The 13392-nt window shown below is 35.4% G+C and overlaps 1 protein-coding gene across 1 annotated transcript in view; it reads right to left on the reverse strand.

Moving 5' to 3' along the window:
• The window catches only part of LOC131037208 (probable DNA primase large subunit), a 48027-nt gene extending 35978 nt beyond the window's left edge, over positions 1–12049 (reverse strand). Inside the window, exons 1-6 of the mRNA XM_057969276.2 lie at positions 11787–12049; positions 9558–9619; positions 9316–9419; positions 9125–9206; positions 8965–9024; positions 8532–8589 (exon numbers count right to left, since the gene is read on the reverse strand). Coding sequence (XP_057825259.2) covers positions 8532–8589; positions 8965–9024; positions 9125–9206; positions 9316–9419; positions 9558–9619; positions 11787–11958 — 538 coding nt within the window. The 5' untranslated portion in view covers positions 11959–12049. The remainder of the gene's footprint in view (positions 1–8531; positions 8590–8964; positions 9025–9124; positions 9207–9315; positions 9420–9557; positions 9620–11786) is intronic.
• Between the last annotated feature and the right edge of the window lie 1343 nt (positions 12050–13392).

The following is a 13392-nucleotide window of genomic DNA, read 5'->3' on the forward strand; positions in this document are numbered from 1 at the left end:
AATAAAAACTAAATAAAAAAATAATCAACATCGTTTAAAATTTAATATATTATTTTTTATAAAAACCCACAAACAAAAACAAAACCTAAAAATTAAAATGCACACAAAAATAACCAAAAAGTAAATCAATGAAAAGGTACAAAAAACAATCACACCCTAACTCTACTACCTATAGTTGTTTCCTCACCAAATGCAAGGTTGGGCCTCTCTTCCCTCTCAGAACACATCACACAAAATCAATGAAAGAGTACCTTTACCTCTCAACAATACCATTGAAAAATAGCGCAACTACAACTCACAAACACCACGTTTGAGAGTACAAGGTAGAAATTGAAATGATGAATCAATACAAAAACACCAAAACCACGTCTATAGATAGTTGCCATCATTGTTGACTCATCGATAGCATTTTTCATCAAGCAACCAACACAAGAACCTAATCAACTCTCATGGTCCCAAACTCACAACATTTACAAACAAGCGCACCGAAAATAACAGTGAAGTTCATGACATATTTTTGCTTCTCATGAGTGTTCACTTAAGAGAAAAAATTGTTAAAAACCCTCACCAAAAATACTATTTAAAATATATTTTATTAAAAAACCCTAAGCCCCTATCTAGACAATATTTTAGAGTGAATGAGAACAATTTTTTAGATTTTTTTCAAGTTTGCTGAATTTCGAACTTCATAGACAAAATTCAGAGAATCCTATGACAAATAAAAAGTGACAAACTCTCTACATGAATCAATTTCCAAGCAACATGATATTAAATTCTATACTTCAAAGCAACTTTTTTTAAAATGGACTTTCAAATATCAAAAACTAGATTCACAATGTTGCATGGGAAAAGCCCACCCCAAAATCATAGATTCAAGATTGGGGACATTTTGGGGTTGTGGAGACAAGGACAAACTGAGCACATTGCCAACAAAAGCAAGGGACAACCCCCCTTGTTGAGAACGTTGGGTTGATACACTGACATCCCTGACATGACTTGGGGACTTCTATGAGTCCCTCGACCATTTCATCTATGCCATGGAGTCCTCACAATTTCTCTATATCATGATATCAATTTGAAATTGTGTCAAGGCTTTGACCAAACAAACAACATGATGGCATGTACAAATGGTTGGCCTTCAAAGAAAGGAGTATTTATCTGATATTTGTAAGGTTCTTTTCTATGATGAAGATGAAAATGCACAAGCCACAAACTACATGAGCAAAGCTCATTACAATAGCAGATACTTTATTCCAATAATGAAAGAACGTAAACACAAATAGGTTGAATAAGAGCTTATATTGTACAAGAGCAAGATTACAATGATATAGGCTCAATTGCTCAAATGTGTACTTGAGAGGAGTTATATAAAAAATACTCAAAGAGTTATGACTAAATTAGTCATCAAGTCAATTACTCTAAAGGGGGCAAAGTCAAACATTTCTTGCTAATTATAGAAAAAATTTCTTATGAATGTGACATGTGGATGAGAGAAGATGCTCCTCGAAATGTGACATGTGTGCAAGTCAACACCTAAGCAAGTTTATCCTACAAATAATAAACCTCAGATAACAAAATAAATATGCAAAAGAATTATGTACTCTAACACCCCACATAAGCACAATATAGATATGCAATGAAGATGATGATGATGATGATGATGATGATGATGGATCCCAACTACAAGGCCCTATTAGTTACCCATGAACACAATGATCTCACAAATGAAGAAAACGAGAAAACTATAGGAAGAAACTCCTCTCAAAAGAGAGAAATCAAAGATGACCCTACTCAAAATGCATAAATAGGTGTGTACTTGCTAAAGAAGTATTGGAAGCTCTCAGTGAAGCAACTCTAATGTCTAAAAAAGTAGGTGAGCATTAAGGAAAAGGAGCATTATGACAAGTCTTCTTGTTCAAAATCTTCCCAAGCATCAAGCTCATTATCTACATGATCACCATCATGAAGGGGTACAAAACTGTCCATAACAAGATCATATGAGAATAGAGGTCCCTTGGGATTTCCATATAGATCTCAAATTTAGCCATGATGCATGCAATAGTCCATGATGTGTGGTCATTAACAATAGAACCGATTAATCATAGGACATGCTCCATCTATTATCGCATAATACCTATTTTGACCTAGATATATTTCCTCAACATTGTATCTCCTGAGATGCAAAGAGGACACTTCATAAACAATGCATATACAATGAACACCCCTCAAAATTGCTTAATTAAAACCTCAACATAAACATTATTAAACCTCGAAATGGTTTAGAGGACTTGACCACTACAACAAGAGCCCTTCCTATTCCATTTCTAAATTTTAAAGAAGATGATGAATTTGGTGATAGAGATGACGGCAATTTGATGTAATTCTTCTATAGAAGATTCTTCAACTCATTTGTGTGCTTTGTATAACACTTATGTGTATCATGACCAACCTTTTTGTGATATATACACGTGAGCCTTTCTTTCTTTTGTGAACCCCCCTTCGAGGATTTTGTATCTACCATAGAAGTAGATGTGGATGGCATGTTGTCTTTCTATGGCTTCTCTATATCACTCAAACCCTGGCGTCTACTAACATAATTAGCCACAACTACAAGTGACTTGGAGCTTTTCATGAGGCCCATTTCAATCATTTTTTCTTGTTTTCACATGAGAAGTTAAAAAATGAAGCAAATGAAGGCATTGTCCATGTGGCATCCATATAAACTCAATGAATGTGAAAAACAAAAACAAAGACAAATTACTCAAGATCAAGTTTAGACAACACATTCAAAACCAATTAAGTATCCTTTTATCTATGCCACATTATTTGAATTATGTTGTAAATTGATTAATTTTAATGATACAATCTTGTACATTATCAAAAGCATTTGGATTAAGATTCATTCATTTATGACAAATTTGGCAACCCCTAATTTCATCGATTAGAGAATATAACTTGGCAAGTATATTCCAAGCCTCTTTAGGTGAAAAAACATTTTTCAACATGAAAGAGAAAACCCAAAAGAAGCAAATGAGCGAATTCTTGGAAGCACTTCTTCACATCTATCAATCCAATCTCTCTTTTCTTTATCATCAGTGAGTTGCCACACCATTTCTAATGCATACTTAGCATAGTTCTTACACCTTAATATAGCCTATCATACCACAACCAGGTGAGTACTCAATATAGCATTTATCTCAAAGACAATTGACTCACATCTTGATTTTGTGCACCCCCCTACCTTGTGGCCAAGGTCAATAAAGCAGTGCTTGCGATCAATCTAGAAATTTGAATGTCAATCTATTGTGTATGGCAAAGCAAGAACAAAGCATACTCTTGTTGAATTGTGCTTATTGACTTACATTTAAGTAGCCGAAACCAGTTTGAGCACCATAACTAACTAATTGAATCTGCAAAATAACAAATACAATGTCGATTTGTGATGTATTTGGATGTCTCAAAGTTCCTTTGAAACTTACTAGCAAATTACAAATGCCACATTGTCACAAATGCTGCTCAAAACACATTCTACAACACCAAAAGATTTCTGCAACTTTGACTATACAATTTTTTAATTTCTTTTGGGATGAAAAAACAATGATCAAAATGGAGTAAAAAAAAACGTTAATAGAGTGAATAAGATGAAAATAGAAGGCAATGTAGGTGGATGATGAATGTCAACAAGTTTGCATATGGTCTACATTACAAAAATGTTGACAAAATGCAAGAAAAGTGGATAGGCAAAAGAGTGGCTGTTGCACATGATCTACACTACACAGCCATTTTGTCAACCACTTTTAAACCAGTGTTCCACGGAAACGCGTTTCCCCCCTCCAGGCCCAAGTCCCCCCGTCCCCGAAACCCGTCCCCAAAACCTTTTCCTTTTGTCCCCTCATCCCCAAAGCCCGTCCTCGTGTCCCCCCGTCTCTCCGTCCCCAACGACCGTGGAACACTGTTTTAAACTGTCATGACCCCGATCAGATTATAATGAACACCATAACAGTATTCACTGTCATATCAGAAATAAATTAAGTTTAAGAATATATATAAATATATTATTATTACTCAGAAAATTGTCTTAATCAAAAGACTACATGATTTTCTGTTAATAGTAATTATCTTTACAAATGAGAGGCAGTGATGACTCCTAAATCTGTACCATACATAAGTGTACAGCAATTCAATTCAGAAAAGACTTGGTAATAGCATCAATTTGTATTTATCAATTCATGAACGTAGGAGTCAATATCATTAGTCAGCACTTGTTGATTGGATCGGCATATCCTTCTTATTATGTTCAGCAAAGGATAATAAAATATATTAAGATCGTCTCATCTGGTCGGTGATCTGTTAGAGCATTAGTTAATTATCTTTGAAATACCCTTAATCAGCAGCTATGGTTGAAGGGTCAGTGGTTACTGTTGTCACAAAAGTCTGTCCGCTTGATGAACAACATTGATCATCAACCTTGTGACACATTGAAACAACCTCCAAGTGTGGGACCTTGCTCAGTGTGAGGTTGAGTCTCTAGAGAAGGCCGACTTCCTTATCAATTTAGATGCAAGTGTTGGTCTAACCCAAAACATATAAATTCTAATCTAATGATTTTGGGGGGGAAAGGGGAAGAAGGAATGCTTGAAAGGGAAAAAGGTGATGAACTTAGATTGAAATTGTGATCTTCCCTGCCTATAACTGCACAAAACATCAATAAGACTGCCCAAAGCATGCACAAGATCCTATCCTAGTTGACAGATGACATCCAAAGAGGGATCAACATGGTCACATACAATAAAGAAAACAAATGAGAATGCATCCAAACAATAAGGTAAAAGCATTACACAAATTGTAAGAACTGAATGAAGGCAAAATAAGTAAATTCTATTGATGCAAAGGCTAAGCAATTTTTAACAATTACAGAGAAACGTGTATTCTGCAATAGAAATAAAAAAAAGATCCCTGTAAAGGGTTACAAAATCGCCTTTGTAGCTCAAGCATAACTCAGATTGAACTACAGTTAGAAACCCTAACCCTAATTGGGTTAGGTTACAAAATATCAAAAAGAAAGATCAAGATAATAAATTGATCTAATTGCATGAATTACAATTTGAAAAATATCCTCCACATCTAGGTAGAAACAAAATATTTGCAGATGAAGGGAAATCCCGACACATGATGTGTCTGAATACACCTGCAGAGCAAAAGGTCTTCAAAACGCATTGAATAGCCATGGGAGGTGTCCAAAATCATTCTTAGGGTTACTTCTGGAGTAATGGTGAAATCTCCCAACAGTTGGACTGAGACCTAATAAGATTTGGGGCAACGACTAGGCCAAAAAATTGAATTCGACCACCCAGTCAGCAACAACCCTGTGCAAGAAATTTAAATTCTCACCTACCCTGCAAGTTTGAATGTTGGGCCTTCGATCATGGAGGTCGCACCAAAATGGAAACGGGAGATGACGCCACATAGCCCTCTACAAGGTTCAATTTAAATTTAAAACACCACCATCCAATCGGGCCTTACGTGAAAATCCTCGATTGTGATCGCGCTATATCGCCCTAGTCCTCCGACGCTGGATGGCGGGGAACATCAATCTCCCTATGCATTTGTTACCCCGCGAGGTCCCATTGATCCTTCAAAATCCCTTGCAGGGTGGCGAGGAAAGGACTTCCTCCTAAGCTACTCTGAGTCACATCTTCGACTTGTTGAAACTCTCGCGAGATAGCGAGGAGAACCTTTACTTCTTTGTTCGGTCTATCCTGCATGCCCTTTTGATTCTTTGCTTTCGCCTTGCAGAATGACAGGGAGTCTTTACAAAACTGCGAAGCACCCATATTATCCTGCCAGCCCGCAGCCAAATTTGGTAGCCGTGAAAACAACTACAGGGAAATTTATCATAGGCCGGATCCATCATCCCACTATCCCGCAGCCAAACCTGGTGGACTTACAACCTATGCGGGGTGGGCAAAATACTAAGCCCCGCACTCTGCAAAATAGCGAAAACCATGGAGCCAACCTGCCAGTAAAGAGTAAAAAGGGGGAAACCGGCCCCGCATGACTAAAAACCCTTAAGCCGGTACCCATTAAGTTTTTTGACCCGTAGAAGCCAGTCAACTCAAAATTAGAAATTAGAGCCCGAGAAGGATAAAAAAGGTTATAAAACCTTTAGGGTTTAGGGTTTTAGGGTTTTGTAGGAGGTTTTTTAGCCAATTTGTTTTGTCTTAGATCGGATCTTTTCAAGGCTAAAGTTGACACAGAATCTGTCAACAGTTACAATAGATCAGATGCCTCTTTTTGGAAGTGTTATCCTTAATAAGAGTTGTGACCCTTCGTTCGCTGTTGAGGACTATGTAAGGCAAACCTCCTCTTGGAGAAAGGGCATCGATGGACAGAGATCTGATTGAAATAATAAGATATTACAATATTTGAGTTATAATAGTAAGAAATTAGAAAAAGCAGTAAGTTGCAGCAGACTGTTATATTTCTGAAGTGATTGGTATGCTGTATCTTACCTTATAAACTAAATGCTTATTTACAGTACTGTTATATTCGAATTCTATTAGGAATAAGGGGGAAATATATGGCTTATAATATAATCTGTTTCATTTATTCTTTATATATACATATAACAGAAAAAATGTCAATAAGATTTATTTTTAGTGAAATCAGATTTATATGACAGTTATGCTTAATTTCATTTATTTACATATATATATATATTCATAATACATGAAGGATTAGCATATTCATAGCCTAATCCCTGATCATTCTCTATTGCCCCTCATGAGGATTGGTTGGATTTGTTAGGGAAAGGCAGTATTAATATCTCACAAGGTAGGTGAGCCCCAAGAGGTGGTATGAACAGTGTTCCTGAAACCCTTGGGGAGATCAAGAGGTGGTATGGACGGGTGTTCCTGAAACCCTTGGGCCTACTTGTGGAGGTTCTCTAGCACCCTAACATAGTTATTCCCCATCCTCCATTAGGATTGATGCTTAGGAAAAAAGTAAGGATTGAGACTTAAATATAGTAATTATCAATTGTATTATGAATACTAATTGTTCTCTAGTTTAAATAATCTGATTTAAGGCATAATAAGTATAATGATGTATGTTTAATTATTGGGAAACAGGCAGATCCTAGTAGGAGACATTACAGAAACAAGGACAAACAAATGGAGTGCTAACTAAGAGCTCTCACACAAAACCTTGCTCTAATACCATATTAAAAACAAGAGATTAAGTAGAGAAAAAGGCTCAAACACATGAATAAATCAATCATCTTCAACATCTATGATTCAATACAATATGACTTTATAAAGTCTTTCAACTTACTAACTACACAAACCACCCAGCTTAACTAATATTATTAATTACTAACCTCAATTAATAAATTAGCATTAACAAGTTAATTTATTATTTATTATCACACATAAATATTAAACTATGTCATGCACTAATTTCTAACATTTTCATAATGCTGTCTCTATGTCTGCTCCAAGACCATATCCTCATTATAACTGACCTATATATAGCCATTGCATATATAGTTGTAGGTAGCAACTTGGTATTACTCTATCTATTTATTTCAGCCTTGGATACTCAAAAAGTAGCAATACTTCTATCGATTTAATTACTACTTTGCAAATGTGTGTTACTGTATATATTATATTTGTACTACCAACCAACATACCCCCATCTCCCATCTACAAAACTCCATGGAACAATGGGCATTTCATAAAATTGTTGTAGTTAGCAACTTGATAATACTCTATCTGTTTATCTCTACTCTTAAATACTCAAAGTTTGTGGCGTATTAATGAATTTCCCTACTACTTTGCAAATATCGAAGGATTGAAAAAGAAAATAAATGATAAAATATTAGAATACACATCACAAAAGAGATGAGAAGAAAACAATCCACAAAGAACGATGCCGCAATGAGTAGAATTGATGAAAAGAACACATAACAAACCAAATCTCATTAGAGTATTAGAGGATAAACAAAAGAGAAATAAGTAATAAATGGTTAAAGAATGAAGTCGAGATACCTTTTGGTGAGAAATGTAGACAATAACATTTGGTTTTGAAACTCAAATAAAAAACATGGATCAATTATTTTACAAATAGTCTCCAAGGCTCAAAGGTTCAAAAGAACTGATTTCAACATAAGTCTTCTTCCTTTTACCTTCTTTGTCTTAAACACATTTTCAACATCTTTTTTATATTTCTAATTACTTTTTGGTAACCATAACCAGCAACTGTGCCTTTCATCACTCTTTTTATCTTTAACATCTTTCATTTTTGCCACCTCTTTACTACATTATTAATGGTGCACTGGCAAGCTGGCTGCCTTAAGATAGCTCAGATAGTTTAGATAACAAGATCATCTATAGGGATTTGATGCTGAAATAATTGAAATAAAGGCATTCATCCATTACATAAAGTTACTGACTCTCATGGAACAGTGCCCTGATAGAAATTCAAAGAAAATTGACTCAGTAGATAATGAAAATGCTCCAAATGAGTCTTACCATTAGGCAGAGGCTGGTTAAGGGAGCGGGCAACTTGTCCCAGTTTATCTTTCACAGCCTATCAAAGCAATGAAACAAATTGTAAATAGATAACAAATGTTTCAAGAAAGCACTCCAGCCAACATCATTCTTCTATAATGCCATTCCTAGCTGGTCAACGAAGCAGAGCCTAGCAAAATATTTACTTTAATACAAAATGAAGTATACCAAACAACATTCCAAACCTATTCTCTATTCTATAAATGATGGAAACGGAGAAAAGCCCAAAACTTAAACTTGCCAATAGGAAATCTATCAATATCACAAAACTGATTATTAACTTCCTAAAATTGGGCTTAACTTGAATTACTATTTAGCCTATCTGCTATGCAACAAAAATCAGCTACAGATTAGACTATATCAATAACAACATAAAATACCAGGTGCAATTCACCTCAAACTCAGCTGTGGTAATTGCTTTGTAAGGAAGTTTGCACTCCTCCATGAACATTCTCTGTGGACAAAGCCAAACATTTAAAGTTCTTAACCAATGCTCTAAACATGCGTATCTCATCACTGTATGAATCCTACTTTTACTTTGAGTACGACAGTACCTGAGCTTCTGGTGTTTCTAGACGGAACCTATAGCGGAAAAGTGTAGTCTCCATCTGAAGGAACCATCTTCGGAGCTCTTCCCTGAAATGAGGGTTGAAAAAATCAAAAGAAAAGCAATACCATAATTCTAAAGCCACAAATTGTATCAAGCCAAATGTCAGAAAGTATAATGACAAAGACAAATACTTACGTCCTGCAATATACCAAGCGCAACACAAAATGTGATATTAAGTCTTTATTTTTTGTGTCAGTTGCATTTGAAGTGCGCATGTATTTCCTCCACAAATCATTTACCTGAAAAAAGGCAAAAATATAACTTGCAGAATTATTTTTTTCTAATTTGACAAACTTGACATTCTAAGCATGACCAAAGGTCATAACTTTTTAAAATCCTGAACAACAAACTATTAAAAAGCAAGGTTATATAAATACCATGCCTTCAATCTCATCACTTTTCTTTCCACGTGACAATGCTTCTTCTAGACCTTTCAGGACTGCAATTTGTCAACAATAAACTAGAGTTAACTTCTGTGAGCTGCACTTCCTATTAGTTAAAAAGTTTATGGCAATGCAATGTCACATCTCCCCATAGATAGTTCTTTGCACAATGTCTGTATGGATATAGCCTGCCTCCGATTACCTATAGATGCATCTCTAACAGGAGTTTTCTATGTGCGAGATGATTTGTAGTTCATCCATCAAGCAAACAAATAGTTTGGCGAATAATTGGATAACTAAGACTACTGATATAACATATGCACAAACATTAAAAACAGGACAAATGATACAATAAATAGAAAAATGAAAGTTTCCCTACTTCCCTGACAAGCACTTGATTACAAATAACCCTTTATCATTTCTGTTACCAAAAAAACTGATGTCATTTACTATCAAAACAAAGCTGTATAAATCACAAAAAATATATCAAGCCTCCTAAATGTAGCTTAAAGCAAGTTTACAAGATGAGGTCCAGCATAAGAAGCCTTCTACTACAGCTCCCAATGAATGTATCATAAGCAAAAATGAAGTAATGTACTCAAACAAACATTTATTCCAAAAAAATTAGCAGGTGATGACTAAAAACAGAAAACAGAGTGATTTTTTTGTTTGGTTTCTTTTATCAATATGCCACCTGTAAATGGAAAAACCACTAAGAAACCCTAACAATGAAAAACGAAGTAAAGGTTCAAGAAAGGAAATTCTAATGTCCTATTGTGTAAAGGTGATGGAGGCACCTATATGAACATGACCTGCATACTAATCCATCATTGAATTGCCATCCATCCAAGGAGAAAATAAGCAATGTAAATATTTGAACAAGATAAGTCCAAGGGGTTATGCTGTAATGGTAATGGAATCACTATAAGAGCACAACCGAGGAACAAATTCTTGTGACTGTAATTATGTGATCCATAACTCTAGCAGTCATGTGGCGCAGTTATGCTATAACAAATTCAGGATGCATTCATGTGCGACCCAAGTTTAATGTGGCTATGTTGTGATAAAAAAGAAAGCACCCATAAAAGCATAATTCTTACACAAATCACCGTTATCACATTTAGGTGGCCAATTACTCCAGCCAACATGTGGCGGACCGTGCACCTATGGCATAACAGTTATTGGGTGCATTCAAGTGTGACCCAATTTTAACAGGTTACAATGCAATGGTAGCATGATCCAAGTGCAATTACTTCTTGCCGAAATAAAGAGCCTGTAACTCTGGATGATATGCTGAACGGTTGTGTTATATCAATTATATGGACCATTCAAGCACAATCCATGTCTAATGGGCTACTCTAGAGAGTGATCAAGGTTTCCAAACCTTAAGAATGCCACTTCAGAGAACACAACTTAAAATGCAGACCAAGTTTGTCACATATTTGAATGCGATCAAGGGTTAACACAAACTATAATAGTGTGATCTGCTAATATCGATTGACCCACGCTACACAGGATACATTTCCCTGATCAGGTTTACATTCCTTAACGATCAAACTCAAGCTTCCCACAAACTCTAGGATACAATCCAAGATTATACCACAACCTGTCAAGGCAGCTAATCCTGACCCAAGATTTAAGGTTGTTTTGTAACACTAACAGAGGCATTGGTAAGAACATGAATGACTAGGGTATAAATTATAGGCCACCGTAGAAATCTAAACCATAACTCCAGCGGATTAGCGAGGTTACAATACCAGTAAAGATTGAGACCTCATCTGATTGTCAGAATAATTTTAACTCGACAGCAAAAAAATACCCAAGTATGATTTTTGTTTAAAACACATAAAGAAAACGCCCAACGTCTTTTTTTTAAATGCCAAGATAGTCAATAACAAAATGTTCACCGAACATCAAATTTTTTAATGCCCGGGGAAAATGATAACAAAATCAAAATTTAGAAAACTGCGTGTAATACCAAAAAAGGTTGAGACCTCATATGTTTCTCAGAAAAAAATCAAAATTATCTCAATAGCGACAAATACCCATTATCATTTTTGTCAAATAACCATTTAAAGAGAAAACCCAGAATAAAAATACCCAGCATCGTGAAATGTAAATAGTCAAATGGTGCTTCACGAAAACACCCAACATCAAATTTTTCAAATGCCCAAATACTCATAACGTATACCTCCAAAAGATTTTTAAGAATGGTTTATTTACCTCTGAGACGATCGACAGCAAAAAGCTCAAAATCCTCAAGACATACTTCCAGGTGGGGAGCGGTCTGATAGAAGGATAGATTTGGCCACGTTCTAGACCCGTATTTTGAAGCACTGCCAACAGGAGATTCCTCCACTGGGAATGCTCTTCGATTAGTGCTCAATATCTCCATCTTCAAAACAATTCAACCCCTGTTTGTTTTCCCAAACTATTTCTTCAGAATGAGCTGCATACACAATGAAGTTGGGTAGTTAAAAACCGCGGGAAAATGGTGGTCTTTATATCGTTGGATTTTTCTTACGAATTTATATAAAAATTAAATTAAAAATTAAATATTTGTAAAGGTGTAAATTTGGTGGCCGTATAGGCGTTTTTAGTGATTTTTAATATAAAATGCCATCGAAATTGGGATGTGTTGTTCACCAAAAGTGATAACCCAAGAACACCTGCAAATCTTTCTATGAAATGGCCAATTTCAATCTACAAAACACATCAGGGTTTGGACAACATAACATAGGATCCTAATTGATCCTCCTGCACTTCAGGTTCTGCTAGACCTAGGGGGGGACACCCTCTTGATGCACTAAATACAACAATTACAGACACGTAACTGCATCAACATTAAGCAGATAGATCATTTCACAAGCTCAACAAGTTAGGAAACATTACAGATTGGCTAGATCTGTATAAACAATAGGATGAAACAGAGCTTGGAAAGAATGGAACACAAACACCCCTAAACATGAAGGGAAAATAGATTTATCTTTTAAAATGTATATCTGAAAACATCCCCAAACATGCAAGACCAGTGCCTTGTTCATTGGGCAACAGAATCACAGACATAACTACAAATATGAATCATAGATGCAAAAACAAGATATTCATGCATCAATACCTTATATTAATGCACTATTTGATTCATTCACAATTTTATCAGATCTGGAAATATATTTCATCATTTATGATTGACTACAGAGTTTAAAACCTTCCTTGAAGGATACCTATAAACAATCACACAATTTCCTTGAAATTGACAAATCTTATCCTCCTTGAGGATTCAATTCATAATAATGAAATACTTACACAGAGACAATACTATGAGGAATTTACTCATGCCTGACACAAGCAAGTCCTGCAACTAAAATCACATTTACAACACTGCCCTGCAATCTCTATACCCTGAAACAAACCAAAAGCAATTACAAATTTGGGTCATGACATTCAGAAATGGAAGCCATCAAATCTGGAGCATTTTCCAAATTTCTGGAACCCTTACAACTGAGAAGAATGGGGAATAAAAAGAGGAGGGAAGAAAAACAAATTCACAACTGAAAATTGCCAAGTGTCTCTCCCCCCTAACTGAATTTTGTTCCCGTGAAAACTGCATCCAAAATATCCCACATTTGCCAAAATTAACTTCATAATCGGATTCCTCGCTCCGAGAGCTTTCCGAAAATATATAACACTTTACACTTTGGCCCAAAATTGAGTCCTGGGCGAATTAATTCCCCAATATGCTCAAACATTTAAATTTTTCATTTATTTATATAGTCTAAAACTATATAATAAACAATTTTAAATTTAAATTTTTTGCCTCCATTTGTGC

This window comes from Cryptomeria japonica, chromosome 3, assembly GCF_030272615.1.
Source record: "Cryptomeria japonica chromosome 3, Sugi_1.0, whole genome shotgun sequence".
Lineage (NCBI taxonomy): Eukaryota > Viridiplantae > Streptophyta > Pinopsida > Cupressales > Cupressaceae > Cryptomeria > Cryptomeria japonica.